Raw genomic sequence first — 24251 nt, forward strand, 5'->3', positions numbered from 1 at the left:
CGCGCAAGAGATGCGCACGTTGGTGGCATCTCTGGCAGGAAATCTTCTGCCTGAAGACATTAAGACAACAGTCTTCATGGACGGCCTGAAGGTCGGTCCTGCTCGCACCCAGCTATTCCGGGTGCAAGCGACAACTATGGAGGAGGCGATTCGAATCGCCCTCCAAGAAGAGTACAGCCACAAGCAGGCTGGTACTCTTCGGGAAGAGGAGCATCACCACGATGAGAATGGCGTTCTTCGGGAGGCGGAGCATCGCAGCAATGACGCTGTTCTCCTGCTGTCGCGCAGCCCGTTGATACCGGTGCGTACAACGAGCCCGAGCCCATGGACTTAAGCTCAGCCGAGAGCTTGGTCCGCTGCTATGGATGCGGCGGACATGGACACTACCAGCGTGTGTGTCCCTCGCTAGTCCTCGGGAAGAAGACGGCCCGTGGGCCCCAAGTCCGGTGGCGCAGGCCACGGTCAGGTGGACGAAGACTCCCCGGCCACCAGTAGAGGCAGTATGCTCTACTGAAGAGCGCTAAGCCTTCGTGATGGGTGTGCAGGTTGTGCGCACCACGGGACTTAGCCCAGAGAGACGTGGTTCTCTCAAACCGGTGAAGGGCAGTGATGGGCTGCTGGTAGTACACTCGGTGTACGGGGGTACGGTACCCCTTGAGCGTTTGATGAGTTCTGGGGCGTTGATACGCCGCCGGAACGTCGCTTGACATAGCGACATAGCGACATCCGACTGCACTCTATGTCAGAGTGGCGGTCGTGGGCTGGTCCTTGGTGGACTAGCCTTTGGTACGGTAGTATCAATGGTCCTCAACGGACCTGAACGTTTCGGCTCGATGAGCTCGCGCACCGCGGTGTCGCTCGCAGTTCTCGCCATGAACAACATGGCTAAGCCGAACATAAGGCACAGCCCGGACTTTGGTGTGGCAAGGCTAAGAAGGGCTCTACCAGTCCAGGTCTATGACGGAGCATTGGTGAGTCATGTTCCCACCTCCGTCATGACTGGGGCGTCTGATACAGACCGCAGACGCGTCACGGAGCTGTCAACGCGCCACAGCTCTGCGTACAGCAAGACCATGCTATCCTGCGACAATGCCACGGACTTTGCCCGGTGTGTGGACCTGCTACACCAGCAGCGTCCAACGCCAAGAGTCGTCGCGCCGTACGGGCTTCGACAGTGGTTATGCCTTTAAGCACTAACCAGGTGGGTAACTTAGGACCACACGGTCGTCCAGACCTTAGCTGAAAAGGAAGGCGCTGAATGCGCTTCCTGTGTGGGTAACACAGTACCACACGCAGTCGCCCAGACTATAACTGAAGTGGAAGGCATTACCATGCTTCCTGTGTGGGTAACACAGTACCACACGCAGTCGCCCAGACTATAACTGAAGAAGGAAAGGCATGTTCCATGCTTCCTGTGTGGGTAACACAGTGCACACGAGGTCTCGAGTGCCTCTGATGTCGCCAACGAGACATCACAACGTGGGTAACAAAGTGCCACGTCACGTCAGCCGCCGCAAGTCGGGTCTGAACCTTGTTCAGGCCGACGTCGCTTCAAGCGACGCGGATTCCAGGGCCCAGACTCCTCTGACTCGGTCGGTGGACACCACCACTGTCCGGTGTGTGTGCGGGTCTGCCACACCAGCCGATCCCAACACCGGAGGTCGTCACGCCGTATGCGCTTCGACAGTGGTGGTGCCGAAGGGCATTCACCAGGTGGGTAACATAGGTCCAGACTGCGGGTAACAAGTTCCGCAAGCAGCGAAGCTGCTTAAGGAGACCGACATTCGGTGCTCCGAGCGTGGGTAACAAAGTTCCACGCAAGGTCACTCAGACTATAACTGATAAGGAAGTCGCTGTATGCGCTTCCGGTGTGGGTAACAGAGGTCCACCCAAGGCGAGTACCAAAGCGCCGCACACAGAGCCATTGGTTCGAGGCGCGAGGTTGTCTCGGCCTCGCCAGACGTGAGCAACTCGCTCGACGTCAAGTCGCGCAGACTCAAACTGCTGACGCGAAGGCTGAATGCCTTCGGTCGACACGGCCGACGCGGTCGACCATACCGACGCAGTGCACATGGCGGAGAGCCGTTGCGCCTGCCAGTGGCTATTAGAAACCACGCGAGACTCAGTAGTATCGAGGTTAAGTGGTGGAGAGGCTCGGAAATACCTTTCCTCCCTGACTTTCCAGGAGGCAGGTAGCCGTCGTGCTGCCAGTGGCTATCACAAGCCACGAGAGACTCAGTAGTCTCGAGGCTAAGTGAGGGAGAGGCTCGGAAATACCTTTCCTCCCTGACTTTCCAAGAGGCAGGTAGCCGTCGTGCTGCCAGTGGCTATTAGAAACCACGCGAGACTCAGTAGTATCGAGGTTAAGTGGTGGAGAGGCATGGAAATACCTAATCTCCCTGACTTTCCAAGAGGCAAGTAGCCGTCGTGCTGCCAGTGGCTATCACAAGCCACGAGAGACTCAATAGTCTCGAGTGTAAGTGGGGGAGAGGCTCGGAAATACCTTTCCTCCCTGGTCTTGAGGTAAGACCAAGTTCCTTACGGAACCAGGCGTCGATGTACATCGACTGCAGGCTGGAGGCGAACAGCCGGGCTAGAGCTGCGGTAGCTCTAGCCGAACAGGACATAGTGGCGAAGAAAGCCACTGACGCAAGGTGCCTCGGAATCGCTGAGCAAATCAGCAGTGTTGGGGTTGCAAGCAATCACACACGAGGCGAAGCGTGGGCCTAGTGCAATCAACGCACTGGTCCCTTGGTCATGAACGACCTGTCGAGTAGGGTGAACGGAACGTCTCACCCGCCGACAAAGCGGTTGCGGTGCGTAATGTACGCAACGCGCCGGGTATAATGGGCCGTGGAGCCATAACCCAAGTGTAGTGCACGAGTGCACACACAACTGACCAGGTGGTGGTCGAGGCAACGCACGCAGTCGTAACTGGTGCCGCGCCGAGCATGACACCGTGGTGATGGCTGCTTGCCTCACCATGGGTTGGTACCCGTGAGTACTCGGTGTCAATGCCAGACACCAATGCCGCAGTGGCATAGTGGTGTGATGTGCCCCACCACGGTCGAGTACCATCAAGGTACATGGAGTCTGTGACAGACACTGGTATAGGTGCAAAGGATGTGCACCATACCACGACCCGATGCGCTCTGGACGCTGTGAGTCAACGCACGTACCGTTCATCGGCACTGGCTGCTGTCGAGCAGCCTGCCAGGAGTTCCACGTAATGAACTCGTCGTGCATGACACACATGACGTGCACGGAGCACTTATGGTAGCTGTGGTACGTGTCGTACACAGCGTACCTCGTGTACGGGCCCATGGACCTGTACACTGTGCTTGCACATGCGTCGTGCATGATGCGAGCACTGGCCATTAATCTGTTCAGGCGACAGCACAGCAGAAGCTGTTGCCGCCAAACATGGCAGCCTTGTGGTGGGCGTACCGCACCAAAGGTTAGTACCGTACGGTACATGGTGTCGATGGGAGACACCTACACCATGTGTGTTGATGAAGGACACCTACGCGCCGTTGGTATGGTGACCAAGACGTGAAGAGAGCGTGGCAGAAGCTCCGCCCGTAAGGATGGATCCTTGCTAGAGCCAAAGGCATGGCCCGAGGTGAGCTGAGAGCTCCCTCTAGTGCTGGGGAAGGTGTTGCCCTTCTCGGTGTCGTCCCTCGCGGGAGACACCATGCTCCGGACGCGTTCGCGAGGACTGTCGTGTCCTCTGGTGCGAACTGTGGGCGAATGCCACACGTTCGGATGCTATTGCACCCTGTGCCAAAGCACTGTACGCGCGCTAGCGCAGGAGCTAAGGCAGCTCTGAGTGTAGGCTTTGCGGCCAACACAGTTGTGAGCATAGGGATGCAAATCCCAGTGAGCTTTGGCAGCACATGTCACTGTGGGTGTGACTGAGAGCCGCGCCAGTCTCGTGGTGAGAATTCACCTTTTGGTGTTTTAATTCTCTCACCTCTGATTGGAGAATCAGTTGTGATTAGAGAATCAGGTGATTCTCAGTTAAGTGCGGGAGGATGTAACGGGGTACAATCCAGTGTGCCCCATGTTACATAAAGAGTGACCCGTCACTCTAGTGGACACCTGGTACACGGTACCAGGTGCTCTCGGAGCCAGTCAGTGCATGACTACTTAGCTCCACTATAGGTAACCTCTAGTCTGTAAGAGACCCAAGCTTATCTTACTTATAAATACATCAGTCTTAAATCTACTCCTCTAAGTAGCAAACCATTCCCACTGAGGCCGGAGCACGTGGACTTACGTTCACTCGGGTAGTTAATACCCTTAAGCACTTCCTCTGTGCAAGGTGCTGTGTGACCCCGTCACATTACATGTTCATTTGTAAGAAACGCAAAAATAAGTATTATATGCGTTGGTTTTCCCTTTTTGATTTCTAAAGACCCAATTCGAACAACAATTGGTGCCTTTTTCGCTAGATGCACCTTTTGAGCATGCCCAAAATCAGGCACTCAACTGGCAAATTACGTTACGCAAAAAGGTAAACGTAGCATGACGTCCGACTCGGAGTTGAATGCTGATGTGGTAGACACCAGAACTGTAAGATCGCCTGAAGGGGTCAAGGTTGGTAGAGTGCCGCGTGACTTCCGTATTGGCAAGCTCGTGGAGATGACAGGACTTGCTACAGAAAGCTCAACGCCATGACATTTATTGAGGCCGCAGATCAGCTACCTGAAGCTGTTATTGACGAATCAACTATCCTCGCCAACAATAATATCCAGCACAAGGCGTACTTTTTTGCCATCACGGACGCGGTGCGAAAGGTTTCGGACCCACAGGATACGTGCACATACAGCGGTAGTGAAGCTACTAAGGAAACGAAGTAAAAATGTTCTGATACAGTATTTGTGAAACACTTACTAAACACTTGAGAGTTTATACTGCTGTAGTAGTAATTCGAAGCATACCTGGTAGTACAGTACATGTATTTGCATCAAGAGAAGGTCTGACTCGACCCCCTCCCCCCCCCACTCAAATTAACTAATATAATTGAGCGGATGACAGAATACCGGTACACGGGTACGAATGCACCGTCTCAGAACGTGTTACTTGTACCGAATCCCTTCTTTGAAGTGGTGTTCCTGTTGCGGCGAATTCAATAAAGTTTTGTCCTGTCGCGTTAAAGAACCAAATTTTAATTTCGCCGTGGGTGACTCCAAGATGCCAAGCAAAAGATTTATCGACAGATGCATTCGTGAGACTACATTCGTCTTTTTCCACAAGCTGCTCCAAAGCAACTGGTGGACTGTTCAAATCTCGAATTCTATCATGAAGATCCACATTATCATTCCACCAGTGGTGGGCCACGGCATACGTCAGCTCCAAGTCGACGCCTCACTTCAGACAAAACAAACGCAACTTTCTAATAGTTCAGCAACGTTTACTAAGCCAAAAGCCTTCGTGGACACTCAAGCGCCATGTCATTTGTTACAGCACTGGTGATCTCGTTGGCAGCGGCGTCAACTTTTTCGTCGGCTTTCTCATTCTCGTCTTTATTCGACGAGTCCTCAACCAGCGCAAGAACCGGTATCGGTACGAGCAAGCGGGAGCGCGGATCTGTCCGATGGATCGGACATCAAGCCCCGACAACCTCTGCTTGACGCTGAAGATTGGTTCCTTACAGAAGAGGAGATCACAGATTCGCGAGGGCATTCCGCGAGACGGTATGGCGACTTACACTACTGGCAACAAGGTAACATCGTACACAGTGTCCGATGAGTTCTTCAATGCCCTTTTCGACGATCTTAGCGCAACCAACGAGGGCGACCGAGTGATGCTGGCTGCGTGGATGGCCAGGGGGTCCGAAAATGATATTGTTATTTATCGTAGTAGCATCTTCACGATAAATTATCGCGAAGCTAGCTTGTATGTTGGCAATACGTTATGATGCTTTAGCTAGAAGACCAATAAATAATTGAGTTATTGCTGCAATAAACACGGTTTATTGAATCAATAACAGGTATCTACGCTCGAGTTGCTGTGTCAAGTGTTTGTGCGTCCCAGTAACCAGCATTTTCGCGCAGGAAGAGAATCATTTCTAAAGTAATGGGCTGCAGTCCATGGCGTTCTTGGCCAAACGTGGTACGAGCAACGCTAAAAAAGCGCTCCACCACGTTGGACGTCGCAGGGATTGCGTGCAAGAGCTTGTACTTGGTCTCCTTCGCGGCAAGTCGACGTCTCTTTTGAAGCAGCTGGACGAACGAACTTTCGCCGTCGTCCTCGTCTTCACTCACTGCAGGAGGGCCTGTCGACTTGAACGGAGTCAACACTGTTTTTTCAGCTCGCGTGAGGCGGGCTGCATTGCCGCCTAAGACCCGTACACACCCTGACTCAAAGTCAGGGCTGTGAACAATTTCAGCGCGTGGGCCTAGTGTTCATAGTGAATACAAAACAAATTAGCAATGGATACTAGAAAAGGAAAAAATATGCTGCACGTACCAATGTACCGAGCGTAGTGTGGTTTGATGGAAATCAAGCCATCCAGCCACACTCGAGCATCAAGTAGTGATACTTCGCTTCCCTGTAAAGCTTTTGCAACGGACTCGACCTTCTTCAAGTCTGCTAGCAGAGCACGCAAACGGCGGTTGTACGAAGGGGACGGCAGCAAATCTGCGATGTCGTCGTCATTGCTGTCGATAAACTCCAGCAGTGTGAAGTACCGCATCACCATAGCGAAAGTGGAGCTCCATCGAGTATCTTGGCGGATAACTGGACGGAGCGGCGTTTTAGTTCTACATTCAAAATAGAAACCCAATTAGAAACGTTTCTAACTACATCATTATCAGTTCAAACTTACCTCAGCTTGGCACTTTGCTTCAGGTTACGAAGCTTGATCATTAACTTCTGGACAGCATCCAGCTCGTCCTCATAGTCTTGCATGTCAGCTTGCACTGCTCGGTTAAGGCGGTGGCTGGCACAGCCGATTAGCGGCACACCCATCAGCGTTGCGAGCCGCCGGTTAACCGAGCAGTTGTCTCCCACCAGGAAACAGCACTGGCCCAGCTGCTTGCCGTAGTCCCGAGGCAGCATAGTGGCAAGAAACTCCATGTGGCCGCGGGCGGAGAGGTCTTCCTCCTCCTCGTTGAGCAGTGGAGCCATACAAAGAAGAGGAGTCTTGACGACCCCGTCCACCTCGTAGCGAGCGTACACTGCAATGTAATGATCTGAAGCATGAGACCACCCATCAAAGATTAGCCCAAAAAGGTCAGGTATCTCTTCAGCGATGCCACGCTCCACGGCCCGCGTCACACTACTCATGCCAGAGACGAGCGTCTCGACACAAATTGAGTCAAGATTAGAGTACCTATAGAAAGCAAATAGAAACAAAAGTTAGAAATTCACTGGCAACTTTAGAAATGCGTATGACTTACCTTTTGGCCGCCTCGTTCTCACAGAATGACAGCGGAAGATTGCTCTTTACTGCGTCGAGACGAGAAGACCATGGTAACGGGAGTGTCGGCGTGGGAAGTGAGAGAAAAGAAAATGAGTCTGCTGAGATCAGCCGATTCGGCAACAAAACGACTGGTTCGTGGCGATCGATTGACTGCTGCAGATAACTTCAGGAAACTGTACGCATAAATTACCGTATGTAATATGCAGCCACCATAAATTATGCACGAGCCTAGTTTAGGGTGACAACATAAATAATGTCTGCTTATTTATTGAAATTACTGTATCGTCAATTTTTTTTTCGGGGGCCCTGTGGATGGCAGCCCTCGTTCCACTTAAACCTGATGTTGATCCTACAGGTAAGGAGACCGGTTTCAAGGAGGTATTTGCTGGTATCGTGGAGCGAGGTGGGAGCGTCAGTATCCTGGCATGGGCCAACATCGGCGTTGGATACACTTCCTACATCCTGAAGGCGCGAGATGCTATCAACAGCATCACGCCGTCCCCAATTAACGGAGCAAAGGCAGTCTTCATCTTCGACGACCGTCTCCCCAAAGCGCTGTCCTCGCATCACCAGAAGAATATGGTGATCGCCGTTAACAGCTCCTCTAATCCTCATAAGCAGCCTGTGGCTTACGTCGGAGGAGTTGGCCTCGCGATGGGACACCATTTACCATAACGCGACTGCAATTCGCGACGCAGGACACATTACGTTTCGAGAGAAAGGTTGGATGGATGGTCATATTCGCATTCACGGACCAGCAGCAAAAGATGTGGCCAATAACTTCCTAGATCGCTGGAACTCCGACTACCTGCCGTGTCAGAGTCTTAAAGATGATGTCCTGGACGATGATGTCCTGGACTTTAAGAACCCAACGTACGAACACTTACCCCCACTGTAGACTACGCCAGCAGCAACACTCGGAAAGCAAAGTGTCCAGATCGTACGAACCTTCAGCTGTTTGTACGACCACTACGAAGAGTTCGCTCCTCGTGGTGAAACCTCGTTGTTCCAGGCCCACATTAAGGCCATCCAAAATGCCAAAAACTTCATCTATTAATACATTGAAGACCAGTATTTGGTGCTGATTCCGGAACTTCTTGACGCGATCCTGGAAGTCATGCCGAAGATCCAGCGTCTTATCGTCATTGCGAACGAAGAAACCGGGCCGTTTACTAACGCAGGATACATCAAGTATTTGTACCAAATGGTTCAACCGATCCGAGCAAAGTACCCAAACAAACTCAAACTGTACACCACCAGACCCGATCAGAAAATTTACATTCACAGCAAAATTATGATCATCGACGACGTGTTCTTGACGATCGGATCAGCCAATTGGAATCGACGGAGCATGACGTCGGATTCGACTGTAAAGTCTCCCGATGGAATCCTCGTTGGGAAAGTTCCTCGTGACTTTCGGATTCGGAAATTCGTCGAGATGACGGGGCTCAGCTATGAAGAACTGGACGCCATGACCTTCCTCGAAGCAGCAGACAAGTTGCCCTATGCAGTCGACGATGACTCGTGGTTTATGGACAATTTAGAAATCGAGTCTCACGCCTACTTCTTCGCCATTACGGACGCTATCCGGAAAGTTTCGGATCCGCAGGATACGTGCACATACAGTGGTAGCAGAAGTACTAAGGAGACGAAATAAATTACTTCGGTCATGCTTTTTTATTTCTTAAAAGTATCGAATAGCTCCACCTTTCTTGAGCCATTTTCGAAGAGCATTATGGCGTACAAGAAGCACACCTGGGTTGGTGGGGTGGGACGACGGCCACAGTGGTGGACGACATGACTGAGTTAACAAGTCCACGATTTCTTGCTTCAGTACAGGCTTCAAAAACGACTTGCTGCGTCTCCCAACGCCCGTGATAATGCGAAGGTTCTGTAGCGGTGCGTTCCCAGCAAGAGAGACGTCGCTGATCCCCTGTTGGGAGCGCGTGATCTCCTCGAAAGCAGACACTACCGCACACTTGGCCACACCACGAGAGAATGTGTGCAAGTCGATCTCAAACCCGTCCTTGAGTCTCCATGGCGTTTTCTGAATAATCTCTTCATCCAACATGCGTTTGAAAGTCCGACGTGCTGCTGAGAACAATCTCAAGTCGTCCAGCGTATCAATCAACGTCGACGCATGGCCAATGTTGCGCAGATCCACAGTAGGAAGCTGCTGGAGCACAACCGCCAAGTCCTGCTTCAGTTTGCGTTGCTGGTCTTTCGATTTCTTCGTTGCGTTTAAAAAAGCGTTAGCTTCCTCGTCATGTTTGTTCTCCTCGTTATTAGCTTCGTATCGTTTGTGTAGCGCTCGGATTACTGCGGAACAAGCCAGTGCGTTGATCACTGGCTTCTTCACGTCGTTGTTAAGGTTGCGTGTTTGGGTGTCTAACATCGCGTTGAACAGATCCAGCACTTGTGCCCACTCGCCACGTTTCTCGAGATCCATCATATACACTGCAAAGGTGAAATCGTCCGGAGCGGCTTTCCGAGCTTCCCGCATTCGATCGAAGATGCCCATCGCCAACTGGATACTTGAAGACTTCGACACGTTCTTATCGTTCGCTCGCTTCCTGTCACTTGTATTGTCCCCATTGCGGATAGCAGCAAGAAGGAACTGGTTGAACAGCATCGTGCTGGCTTCATTACGAACCCATTCGTTGTCTAGCTTGCGGTAGATCTCCATCACGCGGTGGGTCTCGCCGGCTTCCACAAGCGCCTGGCACATTGCTGTAAGTGTAGCCACATCCGTCCAAACACCAGGAAACTTGTTCTCCACAAACTCCACCGTTGTCATCAACGAATCCTTTCGTCGAGCTTTCGCTGCTGTCAACATGAGCACTCGGAACGCACGTAGCGTTGGTTCGACACCCAGTTCGTGCATCTGCGCGATAGCAGCATGGGTATTTCTCCAATCTCCCTGCGATTTAAACTCCGACAGCAGCGGATCATAGACGCTCGACTGGTTTCGGAACTGTTCGCCAAACTGGTTGCGGAGTTCCGGCATCATGGCCAACGCCCGATCCGCTTGGCCCTTACGAGCCCAAGCGCAGGAAATCTGCATATGCGAGTTCAGTGGGGCTGAGACGCCGCGCTTTTCTCCTCTACGGATCGCGTCTAAAGCCTCTCGAGTCCGATCGCTCTGCGTGCACACGCGGACGACACTCTCGACGTCTTTGGACACCAATGACGCACTTGTGTCATTCGCCTTGCGCTGGAAATCTGCCACCACTTGACGCCAGTCCCGAGACGAAACACCGGACTGACATCGCACGAAGAAGTGCGACTGCGGCTTGAAACGCGTCGGCAGCAGTCGCATTCGTGAAAGGGCGAGCGCAATTGATGCAGTTGAGACCGTGAATTGGAAACTTGATATTAAAACGACGCATAAATTCCGAGAGGGAACGAGTCAGATGGGTTCTTCAAATTTTGCATGTGGCAATTGCTATCGCAATTGCTTGAGCCCGGAATCGAGACGGTTGGTGCTCTAATTTATCTCCGGTGGAGATTCTATAGAGACTCAGCAAGTATTTTTGCCGGTAGATCTTCGAAGCTCAGCTGATCGTCACCTCAAGTGGTCAGTGGAGCTGCAGGTGACTTGCAGCATCATCTCGGTCGTTGCCATTATCTAATTTTTTTCAGTTTAAGGTTACAGGATCCATTTTCAAAGTACATGACATTATAATGATACCGACGTGGTCTCACTAACGTGTCGGCACGTTGGTAGCAGCGCTCAGAACCGTAAATGCGTTGGTGACGAGCACACGGCGGTTGGTACTTGTGATGGCGACAGCAACGCCACTCAACGCTATGCGTTCGTCAAAAAGTCTTTAACTTGCCAGCAGAAAATCCTGTCTTTGAGGACGGAAGTTGCGCTGGTGGCCAAATGGCCTTTGTACGCTCGAGCGAACGAGCGTTTCGAATCATCGCAGTCGAAGGGCAGCGATGCTGCGTTCCAATCGATCCGCCAGCGCAGTATCTGCACATATCGCCCAAGATCTCGTGGCAGAGTATTCCGACTGACCATGTCAACGCTATTTTCTGCCTCGTTACATGAACGCCAAGAAAACTCTTCTCCCCCGTTGGTGGGATCTAGTTCGCTATTCATATCCCGCCCTCGCTGTTCGCCGTCTCAAGTCGGATAGACCTCTGTCCAGTTTGATGTCTCGAAAAAACGTGCGATAGCACTACACCCAGCAGTCCAGCGCAAAAATGGGAAACACTCGCCTAGCCTCCATCACTGGCACTTCTCATTCTGCTACAGCCCCTCACAATCCAGAATTCTCTCTTCTCTTTGTCAAACATGAGGCTAAGCGACGCCATGTGCGCGTCGAATACGCCCATGCGGTCCACCGAGTCAACATGTAGCTCTCTAGATGAGGTTTTGAGGCAGTCCATCTTCCCTGCCGACCCGTTCGGACGCCCGGTCAGAACTCGAGCATCATCGAGAAAAGGCGGCAAGTTCCCCAGACTACTTTGGCGTTGCAGCATGTCGGCTCGCAATCTGCTGTCCCGCGATCGAAGCGGTGGTGTCCCGAACGAAGGCAGGCGCAGTTTGAGACGACACACGCACGGTTCTCTCGCTTCAGCCACTCCAAGGTCATCTACCACCAGCGACAGTCGGTCCTCACATCGACCAACATCCAGAGAGCCGAGCATGACGCCCCGGTCCAGCACGGTTGTGCTTCGAGAAAGTAGTGAGGATCTTCTTCTCTTTCGAGAAGAAGCAGAGTACTCGGAGTATTTATTAGCGCACGTGACGGGACAGCATATTGAACGAGCTGGAGACAACGTCGTCTTCTATGAGGTTGAAGTGCATTTGAGCAAGAATCGGTGGCGTGTAGTGCGTCGCTTCTCGGAGTTTCGCGCCCTGCGACAACAGCTCATCAAGCACTTTAGTCGAGGCAAACGTCGTCGTCAACCGCGCTGTCCCATTTGCGAGAATGTACTCGCTTCGATCCTGGATATCGACTTCCCGTCTCGACAAGTGTGGGGGTCGCATATCTTCTCCAGCTCGTCTGCCGATGCGCATGAAGACGAAATCATCAACGAGCGTAAAGCGCGCTTCCAACAGTTTGTAGTCATGTGCTTGAACACCCTTCGAAGTCTTCGTCAACACGTCCGCGTCAAGCCCGACAGTGCTGACTGTGAGATCAGTGTGGTGTCTAGAATGATCGAGGAGTTTCTCGGTTTGAGCTTCACGAGATACCTAGCGTTCCTCGGAGAGCGTGGGATTGTCGACCAAGCATCAGAGACGTCGAGACAGAGTCTCCCTGCTCGAAAAGAAGATAGAGCAGTATTCAATGTCAAGTATAAGGAGGTGATGTAGTCCTGTACTTTAAAAAAAAGTAAAATATACAAAGAGAAATCGAGCTCTATAGATTTCAGTAAACCAGACACAGTTATGGACAATGTCGCCTTTGCCTCTTTACGCGTAGCTCGTGAAGAGCTCGCGTAACGGCGTCAATCGGTCGTAGCGAATCTTGTGTTGGGTAAACTTGACCGATTTGGGGCCGTTCGGAGTCGTCGCAGGAAGTTGGTCGATCTTGAGCATCAACGGCACGATCTTAAGTTGCAGGTTCTGATCGGCGGTGAACTCCGTGCGCTTCCTCCACTCGGCGTACGAGTCTGTGACTTCGACGCGAATCAGTCGCGCATTCTTCGGAGCGAACGAGTAGAACGCGTACTCTAGCGGCAACTCAGAGTACCGACAGTACGGACACCAAGGTCGGTTGTTATTCCGGAATCGCCCTGAGACCATCATTAAGAAGGTGGGGACCGGGTTTTCCTCCTTCTCGTACTTGACCATGGCGTCCAAATATGCGTCATAGCCATTCACCGTTATGATCTGCTTGTTCTTAACGGCTTCCGCTGCGAAGAGCAGCTCCGGCTGGTCGGTATTCTTGAACAGATACCTCAGAAACGGCTCGTCAAATAGAGACATATGCACCAACATTCCTGACGTCCGACCACTGCGCCCTTCCCATTGTATGATGGAAGGCACGCCCTTCACCCTCAAATCGGGATCGTTGTAAAACTCATTCTGGTGTTTCCAGTATTTCTCGGAACCGGCAAATACCGTCACCAACCGGTTGCGGCCGGGGGACTTGGAGAACACGTCGTAAACGTGTTGTTTCCCCTTCGCGCACTCCTCGGACCAGTCACTGGCTTTGAACTGCTCGTCGCTACACATGAAGAATAGAAACAACGACTCGTCCGGGTTGTACTGGTAGTTCTCCAAGAACTTCATCGTCTCGCTATATCCCGAGATCGTCAGATGTCTTGACGCGAACGGTACTGTCGTCGGTGCCGGCGAAACTTGGGCGGGGGCAGCCTTCGTTGCAATTGGTTCGGGAGTACCAGGAGCCACGACAGGCTCGACAGGCGCGAGTGGGGCTGCAGTAACCTGCATTTCTGGCTCCTCTTCCGCTATCTGCACTGGCATCCCCGGCACGCGTCCTTCCAGATCTTGACCGGCAGCCATTTTCTCTAAATCGCTGGGCTTTTCGGTCGCGGTAGCAGCAGTAGCAGCGATTGGAGCTGCCGTCGTAGCGACTGGAGGTTCAGTGGGTGGGGCAGTCGTCGGGAGCACTACTTTGATGGGGATGTGACGTGCGCGTTCCTCCGTTCTACGCTGCTCTTCCAATCGTGCTGCGATCTCCACGTCCAGTGCGTCATCGCTCTGAATGTGCACTGGGTTGCTGGCCTTCCGCAAGTTGCTGAGCTGCTCGGTTGGAGCGGAACCTTCCAGGTTAGAAACGTTTCCAAATCGCCAGCGCACCAGGAATATGAAGTACACCACAAAGAATCCACCGGCCAACAAGTACCACGGGTTCGTGCGCTTGCTGCCAGGAACACCGCGGCGGTGTGGCCGCTGCCGGTCGCGCCCATACCGAGGCGCCGACATTGCCACGTCAAGTCTAAAGTCAAGTCTCTTAAAGTCTGAAAAACGGAAAACAGGTGCAATTTCAGCCAATCAGATTATTCAAAACACTTGATTACGCCGTTTGAAATAGACTTGCGACCATCGGAAAAGCGTGTTCAACTTGAAAGTCTCTATTGTTTCACATGAATATTACATAGGGCTCTTCCAGCCCTGGAAGATTCCTCGCAGCGCTTCCGGCCGGTCGAAGCGTTCACTTACACGTTCGAAGCTGAAGCTACGCGTTTCCGCGTCCAGATTTGCTCGGTACATCCACGGCACACCACGCACCATCAACGACTTGTCTCCCTTCCAGTCGTTCGCAGGGTTTTTCCAAGTGGCGTACGAGTTCACCGTTTCAACCTTCACGAGTCGTGATCCTGGTGGCGCAAAGGCGTAGAATGCATATTCGACAGAAATCTCAGAGTACCGACAGTACGGACACCAGAGACGGTCGTTGTTGCCCAGTCGCCCGGCGATGAGGAAGAGGAACATTGGACCTGTCGGAGCGGTCAGGGACGGGTTGTTTCCGGCTGCAATACCATCGATGTATGACCGGTAGTTCTTGTATCCCTGTAGCACGACAATTTCTTTCAAAGCGATCTTTTCCGGTGCTAACAGTGGATCTGGAACATCCTGGTTCTTGAAAAAGTAGCGTAGAAGCGGTTCGTACAGAATGCTCTCCTCGATAATCATACCGGACGTGGCTCGCTTTGCACCAGGATACCCTCCGTGCCACTGCATGAGTGCGGGAATCATCTTGACCTTTAGATCTCCATCTTTGAAGAACGCATTCGCTGCGGACCAGTCCTGCTTCGAGCCTGCGTGGATGGTCACCAGCCTATTCCGCGCCGGAGACTTTGCAAATACGTCATAAACTAACTTGGATGCGTCTACACACACTCGCCGCCACGTCGTCTGTTCACCTTTCTCATCACCACACACGAAAAACAGGAAGAGCTTTTCATCGGAGCCTTCGGGCGCTCTGTAATTGGCCAAATACCTCATTGTGGCAGCGTATCCAGAGACAATATCGTGGCGACCCGCAAGTGAAGTTTTCGCTTGAGTGGTTACACTCGGAGTGACCGGGACTTGAAATATTGGTGCTGGTACAACAGCTTCTGTAGCCGGTAGCTCTGGTGTCGAAACAATGACAGCGCCTGGAGTCGACAGCGGAGGGTCCACGGCTCTTAGATTTTGAAGCTCATTCACAGCCACTGTCCCGATGACAGATTGTGTAGGCTCCACAATTTGAGGGTTAAAAGGCTGTTGGGTTCTATCGACATCCTTTCTAGTTTCACGGTGCTCGTCGTCCTGCTTGACGGACGGTCGGTCGATTGCTATGGGGGCTTTATCTGCATTGATGACGTTGGCGCGCAGGTCTGCGTGGCTCGCTGCTGACCATAAGCGCACCTGGAAGATGAGCATGCAGCAGAGCGCGAAGACGCCCCCAGCCATCATTAGCCAGCGCCGCCGTCGGGCGCTGCTGGCATGACGGTGCGCATTCGTCGTCATCGTCGAGTGCAAGTATACGGTTCACTGCCACGTACCCAATACTATCTGCCGTTTGATTGGCTAAAATTTCGTACAGCTGTTGGTAGTATTACCATTTCTAAAATATCTGATTCCGTAATATATACCGAGCTCATTGAAGTTTGCAGCTCATCCGGAGTCTTCGAAGACCTGCTGCAAGGCCTCGAGTATGTAGAACTTCTTCTTGACACGCTGATAAGTGAGTGCCGCTCCAGGTGGGCCTGGATATACTCGGTAGAACCACGGTACTCCTTTCATCGCGAGCTGAGGATCCTTTTTAAATGCGTTCTCGGGATTCCGCCACTCACTGTACTTGTCATACGTCTCCACAAGGACCAGCTTGGCATTGGCTGGAGCGTAGGCATAGAACGCATACTCTACCGGCATTTCGGATTGTCGACACCACGGACACCACAAGCGGTTGTTGCGTTGGAATCGACCCGATACCATCATCATGAAAAGAGGGTACGAAGTCCCATCATTGGCGTAAGATTCCACGTACGCTCGGTACTGTGCGTAACCTCTCAGTGTAACGATCTCCTTGGTCTCAACTTCTGGTTTCGCTAGTAACTTGTCTTGTTCGTCGGCATTGCGGAAGAGATAGCGCACTAGCGGCTCATAAAGAATCGAATTATCCACTAGGACACCCCACGTAGAGCGTAGAGCACCGGGCACACCGCCGTCCCAACGCATTAGCGTGGGAACAGCCTTAAGACGAAGATCATCATCGTCAGTGAAGGCATTACCACCCATCCAATCCTCACGAGGACCTGCGTGAATGGTAACCAGACGATTCGTAGATGGTGACTTGGCAAATGTAGCGTAGACCTTCTCGCGAGCAGTGGCACAGTTCGGATTCCAGTCATCTCGACCGCCTTTGCTGCCGCTGCATGTAAAGAAGAGGAACAGCTCTTCTTTTGAGTCGATAGGCTTCGTATAGAGTTGGAGATACGCCAAAGTCGCGTTGTAGCCGAATATTACATGGTGTCGCTTGTCAAATGGAATCGAAGCGTTTAATTGCTCCGGTGTCTCCAATACAAGTCGGGATTTATCGAATTGTCTCGACTTGAAATCACTCAACTTCACCTGAACAGCTTGTGTAGAGTTTAGATGCGAACTAAAATCAATCGCTGATGAAATAGTATCAGGCATAGAAACCTTTAATTGCGTACCGACAACGGGTACTTTATCCGCACCGGTCCACAAGTGATCACTGCCACTCACTGTTGCCATCAACGGTGCAGGCCCTTTGTTGTCTGAAGCAACAGCCACTCTCGAAGATGTTGTTTCTTGATCTTCTTTGTTTTTATCACTCGTCAGTGTTTCTAATTCGGCTTCTACCGTTGTACCAACCATGGGAATATCGCCAGCATCATCGAGAGACATTTTATCATCGTATGCCACCGTGTCTTCCGTTTCTGTGCGAAGACGCGGGGTCGTTGTCGCTGCTGCGTGAGCGTTATGGGTCTCCTCCTCACCCACGTTCTCCTGCTCTCCTTCTCCATTGACTAGTTGCTCTCTGCCATTCTCCGCCGCTTCCTCGGCCTGTTCTTCTGCTTCTTCGTGCGTGTTTTCTCCCCTGATCGCACCCATTTCCTTCAATGCAGTCATCGCGTCCTGCATGGCGTCGCTATACTCGGCCATTTGATCTGACTCCTCCACCCGCTCCACCGCATCAAGGCCTCGCGCCCACATGGTCGTGTATACCATGAAGACGCAGTAGATGACCACAAGGGTCGAAGCAGCCACTAGCCACACATTTCGGCGCAGCCAGACACTAGCATCTCTACCATGAGACCCTCGTCGCCGGGTATTGCTCGACCTCATTTCTAATTTGAGGTCAATTGCTAAACTGCAGCTTAAATGTTCTCTTTTTGAAGTGACCCATTTCTAAACACCAGCTTAAACTTACATGTTACAACGATATTACTGTAAGCGCTCTCTAGTTGGGTCTCGCCATCCGTGGCTTGTTCTTAAAGAACGTCTTCAGCTTGTTCGTCTCCGGGTAGTCTGGCATGAACTGGTGCACGTTGATCTTGTTGGCCGGTACATCCTTCTTGACGAAGCCGAGGAAGGGAACGCCTCGTACTGGTGCCACCTTCTCCTGGAATTCTGGCTGCTTAAACGGGTTCTTCTTCTTCTTCCACTGCTTGTACGTCGTCGAGACCATCACTCGCACCATGACAGCGTTGTCTGGTGCTGTATAATTGTAGTAGTGCATCACTGCCACATCCGCACGGTCGCAGTATGGGCACCACAGACGTCCGTTGAAGTCGTGATACCCAGATACAAAGAACAAGAAGAGCGGGAAACTGTTGTCGTATGTGGCCAGGTAGTCGATCACCTCTTTAGGGGAGGACACGGTTAGCACCTTGTTCTTATTGGGCTCCCCTGCCAGTGGTTTGTTTACTCGGAATGCATAGTCTAGCAAGTCCGGGTCTGTGCAGAAGGACTCGGTGAGCATGGTGGACGAGTTGCCGCCTCCTTCGTACCGTATAAGAGTAGGAATGTGGTCCAAGTAGAAGAGCTGGTTCTGTCGGAACTCGTTCATGTAGTCGGCCCAGTATGCTTGCGGCCCCACGCGAATTTCCACAAGTCGTGAGCCCCTAGGAGCGCGATTGAAGGCGTCCATCACGGGCTTCTTGGCGCGCTCGCAGTCCGGGCACCAGTATTTGCCACTCTCATCAGCGTCGCTCATGAACAGAATGTATAGCGGCCCCTGGCTCTCCACATCATACTCACTGACAAACGTGTGGCCTGCTTCAAAGCCCTGCAGATGCAGCACCGAGTGGCCCAGCACGCGGTTGCGAACGAGGCCAGTGCCGTCTTCATCCTCCGAATCCACGGCTGAGCGCAGCGAGATACTCACAGACACGAACTGATACATGTAGGCCAGAGAGAAAAGCACCATCGTCGCCAGTGCCATCTGCATGAAGCGCATGGGACTGATCTTCCAGCCACCGCCATTAGCCTTCACCTCCTCGCCCTTTGCCATCTCTTGGTCCAATTCGTCAGGTACCGGTATCAGTTGTGTAAGGTGTGGACCGGTTTTTAGGGTCTTTTCAGAATTCCAGCTGGAAAAAATGTGCACATTTTAGAAGTTTTTGTGGATCACGGCATGATGTATACTTCGAAGTAAGTATCAGAATTTCATACGGTGGTCCACACCTACAGAGTGCAACTAAAAAATGGTACTGTAGCTCCCATGTTATAAGTATGTGTTTATCATGCGCTACCACAAGCTTCAACCGGGGCAGGTGATTTAAAGTCGCTGACCCTTGCGCACCAGGTCGGTTAAAAAGTTCTACCCGAGACATCCTCACCAATGACAGAGCTTCCAAACAATCTCGAGCTTCTATGAACTTAGCAGTTAAGCTTTCGCCAATTCATTTGCGATCGTTGATGTTTGATTTGAGTATTTAGAAGTTGACTGCAATCTGCATGCCAACAATGGCGCTGGCGTATAGGAAACCAAAGACCATCATAGAGAGCTGATCCGACTCACGCACTTCCGTTTGCGACCGAGAGAAGCAGCCAGCAGATCCATTCAGCGTTGCGGAGAGATAGCACTGCACCCACCGGACCCATACACGCAGCGCGTACGAGCTCAGGACGTCGCAGATTGCGGCCAGCACAACGCATTGACGTCGAAGAGGCTCGAGCTCGTTGCGGGTTCGTTTCCAATGCCGCGTGGCTCGAGGAAACGTACCGGGAACAGCCAGGTAAGTGCACGTGCAGGTGAAGACGAACTTGATCATACACGCATACAGTAGAGAGAGATCCGCAGACATCTTGGCGACGATAAATAGCAGCAAATACGGCCAGATAACGACGTCGTACAGGTAGTCGCCCCAGCACTTGCTGGAAGCCGGGGACGTCTCCATTGAAGATCGTGTATCAGCCGACACGCCGACACCATTACGGTGGAACGCAGCAATGCGCGTTGAACTGCGTAGCTTGGCTAGTCGTGGACTGCCGGTTCGCGTGCTCTTGCTCACAATCACACGAGGTATGTTATACTGAACCTGCGCGTCAGAGGGCAAGGACAGAGGCTCTGGCAGGTTTTTGTTGCTTTGATCGATAAAATATTTGTCGACAATAGGTCGGAGCCACGTGTAGAAGCCGCTTGGGTCGCTCGTGATACGTCGAATGTGTTCGTTAGTAGCGCTGGTCTCCGTCTTCTTGGTATCGTTCTCGATCTTTTCAGCTTCTTTGCGGATCAGATACAACAGAATGCCCGCCATCTTCTTGATCCCGAAGTTCAGCATAGGTTTCGGAATGGCACATTTTGGATCGATATTCGCGACGATACAAGTGCGAGCTTGCATGCGTGTTAGAGGCTCGATAAGAGCACGGAAGCCCTTAATCTCCATACGACCGGCATTCCACCCTTGCAACGTGGGAACCGGCACAGCGCTATTCACTGAAGACACGTCCACGGAGCCTCCTAGTAACAGCAGACAATTGTGCTCATAAACGGCGTTAATGCCATACGCTCGGATGATGGCGTCGCGCTGTAAGAATGGAGATGAGATGGCCAAATAAGCCGCAAGTTCCACGTGACCCATCGACTGCAGCAGCAAAGACTGGGAGCAAAACGGAGTCCAAACACTGTAGAGATCCACCTCGCGAATAACGGAGATAGTGTTGAATATATCCACGCCGTCAACGAGACCTTCCAGCTTGATCCACACCGAGCCATCGTCATCCGGTTTCCAGGACGTCGTGACGCCCAGCATCGTCTGACCGAACTGCCAGTCGTCGTCACCTTCTTTGTCGCTAAAGTCCTTTAGCGCTCTGACACCTTGATCACGTCGTTCTTTAACGTGTTCAATCATCTCCTTCTCGTCATGCATTGCTTGTAATATCTTCGTCTTAGCAGCTGCAATGCTCGTGTAAGCGCTGTCCGTATCAGTTAAAAACGCCTCAAGTCGGTCAATCAGAAGTGCAGCAGAGAAGATCCGCTCCGTGACTTTCAAGAGCAGCACTTGCTGCCACACCCAATCGATGTTGCTCGCTGTGACCGCAACGGAGTAATAGTCCGCCAGACCAGAATTTGCATCCTTTGGTTGTCTCGTGTCACCGTCAGACGATAAACTCTTCGCCGAAGCTGAGCTCATACTCGCAGTCATACTCGCATCCGACGCTCGACGTTTCATCTTCCGGAACACGCCAGGTAGACGTTTTGGGAGTTTGTATCTGCTTTTACGCTGCTTGGGTCCGCCCACAATGGCCATCGCTGCCTTGAAAGTTACCACGCAGACGTCACCACTTCGACGCAATAAGTGAGCGATCTCGGCGAATGGTACGTCCAACACATACGAGTCGTTGATCTCGTACACTAAGTAGCCAGCTGGAACCAGCACACGCTCCTTGCCTGGCTGTGGCATTGACGCAGACGCGTGTAGCTTGGGTACATTTGTCGTGGACTGCTTCGACGGAGAATCCAGTAGAGCTGGACTACTGCCTTTCGGACTCAGCGATGCCATAGCTGACACGGTGGCAGCTGGTGCGACAAAGTCGCACTTGAGGACTGCACTTATCGCCGCTTCCTCATCGAGTGGACGTAGAGCTCCCAGTAAATCGATCTCATCTCGAGACACAAGACATTTCAAGACGTTCTGTGGCTCCTTGAAGCGTCGATATTGCAGAGAAGCTTCTCGATCAGGGTGCGTAAAGCCCAGCGTAAGTGGCCGTGGAGCTCGCTGGATCTTACCCAGAGCCTCTGTGAAGTTAAAGTCACTAACTGCAACGCCATTCACTGACGTCACGAGGAACCCTGGCTCGATACGTTCTTTACAAATGGCAGCTTCACTGTCTTTCTCGCAGAAAGCGACAAGCACCTTGTTGGAGAAGAGATCCGTCTCCAAATGCAGACCAACTTTTTGCTTACGGAACTTGATAGTAAAGTCGTCATCCAATGGCGTCGACACGCCGTCTACGCTACGTGGGGTGTGTGTAGAGGTCAGAGAAAACTCGGACACCGACGAAGAGCCGAGGAAGTCGAGACTGTTAGCGGACGATGAATGGCTGAGGTGGGACCTAGAAGCTCCATTGCTAGTGTCAATCTCCGTCGAGGCCGAGCGATGAGTGGGGGACGGACGCAAGCTTTGCGTCGTTGGGGGTTCACTACGAGGCGTGTCGTCGCCCCAGTCTTCACTTACGCAGCTACGTTCGTCGGTATCAAGCTGCAATAGTTCAGGTTTCCTCTTTGTAGTGCTTAAAAAGAACAAACTGCTTCGAGGTCGTTGACTAGCGCGCACAGGCTTGCGCTCCTCAGTAACAGAAGCACCGATGACGCTCGTACTTTTAACAGAACTTACACTTCCCGTCACTGACGTTGTGGCTGCAGCGAGGACTGCAGCGCGTTGACGCACGACCTGGGACGGAATGCTCTGTGCATCGTCATCGTCTAAAGATTTCATGTACTCCGCGTACCCTTTGCATGCCTTACGCAGTCCCGTCATGAACGATGACATCATGGTGTGTAGCATCATGTTGACCACGTAATTCGGGATACTAAAGTTGGTGTCGTCTTCGTATTCCAAGTGGAAATCACAGGAATCATTGGAGCTTGACATGCTGCGTATACAAAGACGTAGTGTACAAGTCTCCACTCTCACACGAACCCCATTGGTCGGTGCGTCTGCGTGATGAGCAGCTTGACACAGCACCACAAAGGCGTTTTGAGTGGGGTAGAATTTAACGCGACGTCGGTAGACGTAGTCCCGATTGGCTAGTGGCCAGGGCAAGTTGAGAGCGAAATACATGACGTCGCTGACGTGTTGATGCTCCACTACATGCACCTCGTGCACAGTACTGTCCCAGGTCTTGCGGTATCTTGCGTCCATGAGCGAATCGAATAGAGTATCGGCTGGGAACGGCAGCCAACCTTTGGCGTAATATACGGGCAAGGTCGAGTCTTTTTGGGTCGGTCGGAAGATCTCCACGTCCTTTTCGGCGTAAATAGGATCCTGTAGGTTGGCCCACACGGCGTTTTCGCCCATATCGACTGCGTCTAGAAGTCAGAATAGCGGGATATTAGTACTGAATTTCTTTGAAAAAAAAAAGATTTCGCCAGTCGCACCATCCAGTTCGGCGTCGCTGAACTCGGGATCGGAGCTGCGGTGCATGAGCGACGGACGCTTGCCTAGCGCTGCAACGCGCGAGCCAGAGCGTGTGGATTTCGGTGCCTCAAACGAGCTCATCCTGGTGAGGATGGAAGTGTGCCCTCTCCACTGCCAGCTAAGACCAGCGCCCGTTCGCTTCTTGTTGTTTAAGCCTAAAAATAACGAACGCACAAGTGACGACCAGGGATTGCTAGTACAATGATATCTGCTAATACTCTGTAATAATAAATAGCATCGTGACTACTATTAATTATTATGTTCGACCTATTAAATCATTACAATAATAGTCACAATGTAGTATTCTTAAGTTCCACAAAATTACTATAATCAAGCGATAATAAATAATAGCCCCACCCCGATCTCCAAAAGATGCAGAGGTTGAGCACCAGTCATCTCTACCAAAATAAAACAAGGCTCCTTGTGTCATTCAAGGTTTAGTCAACCACCTCTCAACCGTTAAGCTCTGACTTGAGGGCGTTTGTACATGTCGTGGCTCGAGATAATGAAGTGTGCTGCCATTCATTGCTGCTGTTTAGAACTATCAGTAGTGTCGCCGTGTTGTGTCTGTCGGAAAGGTGTTCAACATTTGTGTAGCAACGACGTCTACGCTGATGCTACACTAGAAAAACGGTAAAGCTACAGTGCACATGTATTTTACCATACATGTCGTGAAACTCAATGCGTTGTGAACATTTGTCTACATTAGATTCTGTAGTACTGATTGTCTACGTCAGTACCTAGGACCTCCGCCGCCAGTTGACCAAGATATTTAGGTAAAAGAAACTGGTGCTTCTGCTGTTTCGCCCGTCAATAACCTGCGTAGCACACCGCCAGAGTCGCGACATCCTAATGATTCCTGTGGAGCAAATGCAACATCGCCATCAGCTCTACCAGAGTATGACACGCATGGGGTACCTGTTTATGTGGAGCACCACTCTCGGCCTAACGCCAGGGACGCAGCTTGGTCAATTATCCACGACCTTGCTAAGCCGTACAAACAGTCTCGCGGGCGCAGCCAATCTTCGTTTACATCGATCTGCTTGCTATGTACGGCCGATAGCCAGCCTGCAAGTAGCCCATCGCATTAGGAGATTGGTTTGTTGAGGTGTTCGAACACGTCAAATGCCAAGGTTCATGTGCGAACGATGCATCCAGATCACCCCTTGGGTAAGGAGGAGATAAACAAGATAGGCAATCGTACAAAAAAATGACTGTCGGATTTAATATTCAGGCAACA

The 24251-nt window shown here is 51.8% G+C and overlaps 10 protein-coding genes across 10 annotated transcripts; 4 read left to right on the forward strand and 6 right to left on the reverse strand.

Moving 5' to 3' along the window:
* Positions 1-4527: 4527 nt before the first annotated feature.
* PITG_07002 (uncharacterized protein) lies at positions 4528-5732 on the forward strand (the record flags this gene model as incomplete). Its single annotated transcript, XM_002904925.1, has 4 exons — positions 4528-4599; positions 4758-4858; positions 5470-5568; positions 5675-5732. The coding sequence occupies 4 exons, from the start codon at positions 4528-4530 to the stop codon at positions 5730-5732; spliced, it is 330 nt and encodes a 109-aa protein (XP_002904971.1).
* A 1659-nt stretch (positions 5733-7391) lies between these two features.
* On the forward strand, positions 7392-8486 carry PITG_07004 (uncharacterized protein; the record flags this gene model as incomplete). Its single annotated transcript, XM_002904926.1, has 3 exons — positions 7392-7560; positions 7785-8011; positions 8328-8486. The coding sequence occupies 3 exons, from the start codon at positions 7392-7394 to the stop codon at positions 8484-8486; spliced, it is 555 nt and encodes a 184-aa protein (XP_002904972.1).
* Positions 8487-8546: 60 nt separating this feature from the next.
* PITG_07005 (phospholipase D, putative) lies at positions 8547-9086 on the forward strand (the record flags this gene model as incomplete). The annotated part of the gene is made up of 1 exon (XM_002904927.1): positions 8547-9086. One exon carries the CDS (start codon positions 8547-8549, stop codon positions 9084-9086), a length of 540 nt encoding a protein of 179 aa, XP_002904973.1.
* Positions 9087-9113: 27 nt separating this feature from the next.
* PITG_07006 (uncharacterized protein) lies at positions 9114-10748 on the reverse strand (the record flags this gene model as incomplete). The annotated part of the gene is made up of 3 exons (XM_002904928.1): positions 9114-9644; positions 9750-9963; positions 10048-10748. The coding sequence occupies 3 exons, from the start codon at positions 10746-10748 to the stop codon at positions 9114-9116; spliced, it is 1446 nt and encodes a 481-aa protein (XP_002904974.1).
* A 984-nt stretch (positions 10749-11732) lies between these two features.
* On the forward strand, positions 11733-12758 carry PITG_07007 (uncharacterized protein; the record flags this gene model as incomplete). Its single annotated transcript, XM_002904929.1, has 1 exon — positions 11733-12758. The coding sequence occupies one exon, from the start codon at positions 11733-11735 to the stop codon at positions 12756-12758; it is 1026 nt and encodes a 341-aa protein (XP_002904975.1).
* PITG_07008 (uncharacterized protein) lies at positions 12750-14336 on the reverse strand (the record flags this gene model as incomplete). Its single annotated transcript, XM_002904930.1, has 2 exons — positions 12750-13763; positions 13836-14336. The coding sequence occupies 2 exons, from the start codon at positions 14334-14336 to the stop codon at positions 12858-12860; spliced, it is 1407 nt and encodes a 468-aa protein (XP_002904976.1).
* Positions 14337-14504: 168 nt separating this feature from the next.
* On the reverse strand, positions 14505-15359 carry PITG_07009 (uncharacterized protein; the record flags this gene model as incomplete). The annotated part of the gene is made up of 1 exon (XM_002904931.1): positions 14505-15359. One exon carries the CDS (start codon positions 15357-15359, stop codon positions 14505-14507), a length of 855 nt encoding a protein of 284 aa, XP_002904977.1.
* A 654-nt stretch (positions 15360-16013) lies between these two features.
* Positions 16014-17240, reverse strand: PITG_07010 (uncharacterized protein; the record flags this gene model as incomplete). Its single annotated transcript, XM_002904932.1, has 3 exons — positions 16014-16949; positions 17061-17068; positions 17234-17240. 3 exons carry the CDS (start codon positions 17238-17240, stop codon positions 16014-16016), a joined length of 951 nt encoding a protein of 316 aa, XP_002904978.1.
* A 586-nt stretch (positions 17241-17826) lies between these two features.
* Positions 17827-18902, reverse strand: PITG_07011 (uncharacterized protein; the record flags this gene model as incomplete). The annotated part of the gene is made up of 1 exon (XM_002904933.1): positions 17827-18902. The coding sequence occupies one exon, from the start codon at positions 18877-18879 to the stop codon at positions 17827-17829; it is 1053 nt and encodes a 350-aa protein (XP_002904979.1).
* A 401-nt stretch (positions 18903-19303) lies between these two features.
* On the reverse strand, positions 19304-23092 carry PITG_07012 (uncharacterized protein; the record flags this gene model as incomplete). The annotated part of the gene is made up of 2 exons (XM_002904934.1): positions 19304-22902; positions 22972-23092. 2 exons carry the CDS (start codon positions 23090-23092, stop codon positions 19304-19306), a joined length of 3720 nt encoding a protein of 1239 aa, XP_002904980.1.
* Positions 23093-24251: the final 1159 nt, after the last annotated feature.

The sequence above is a fragment of the Phytophthora infestans genome, genomic scaffold (assembly GCF_000142945.1).
Source record: "Phytophthora infestans T30-4 supercont1.10 genomic scaffold, whole genome shotgun sequence".
Taxonomy (NCBI): Eukaryota; Oomycota; class Peronosporomycetes; order Peronosporales; family Peronosporaceae; genus Phytophthora; species Phytophthora infestans.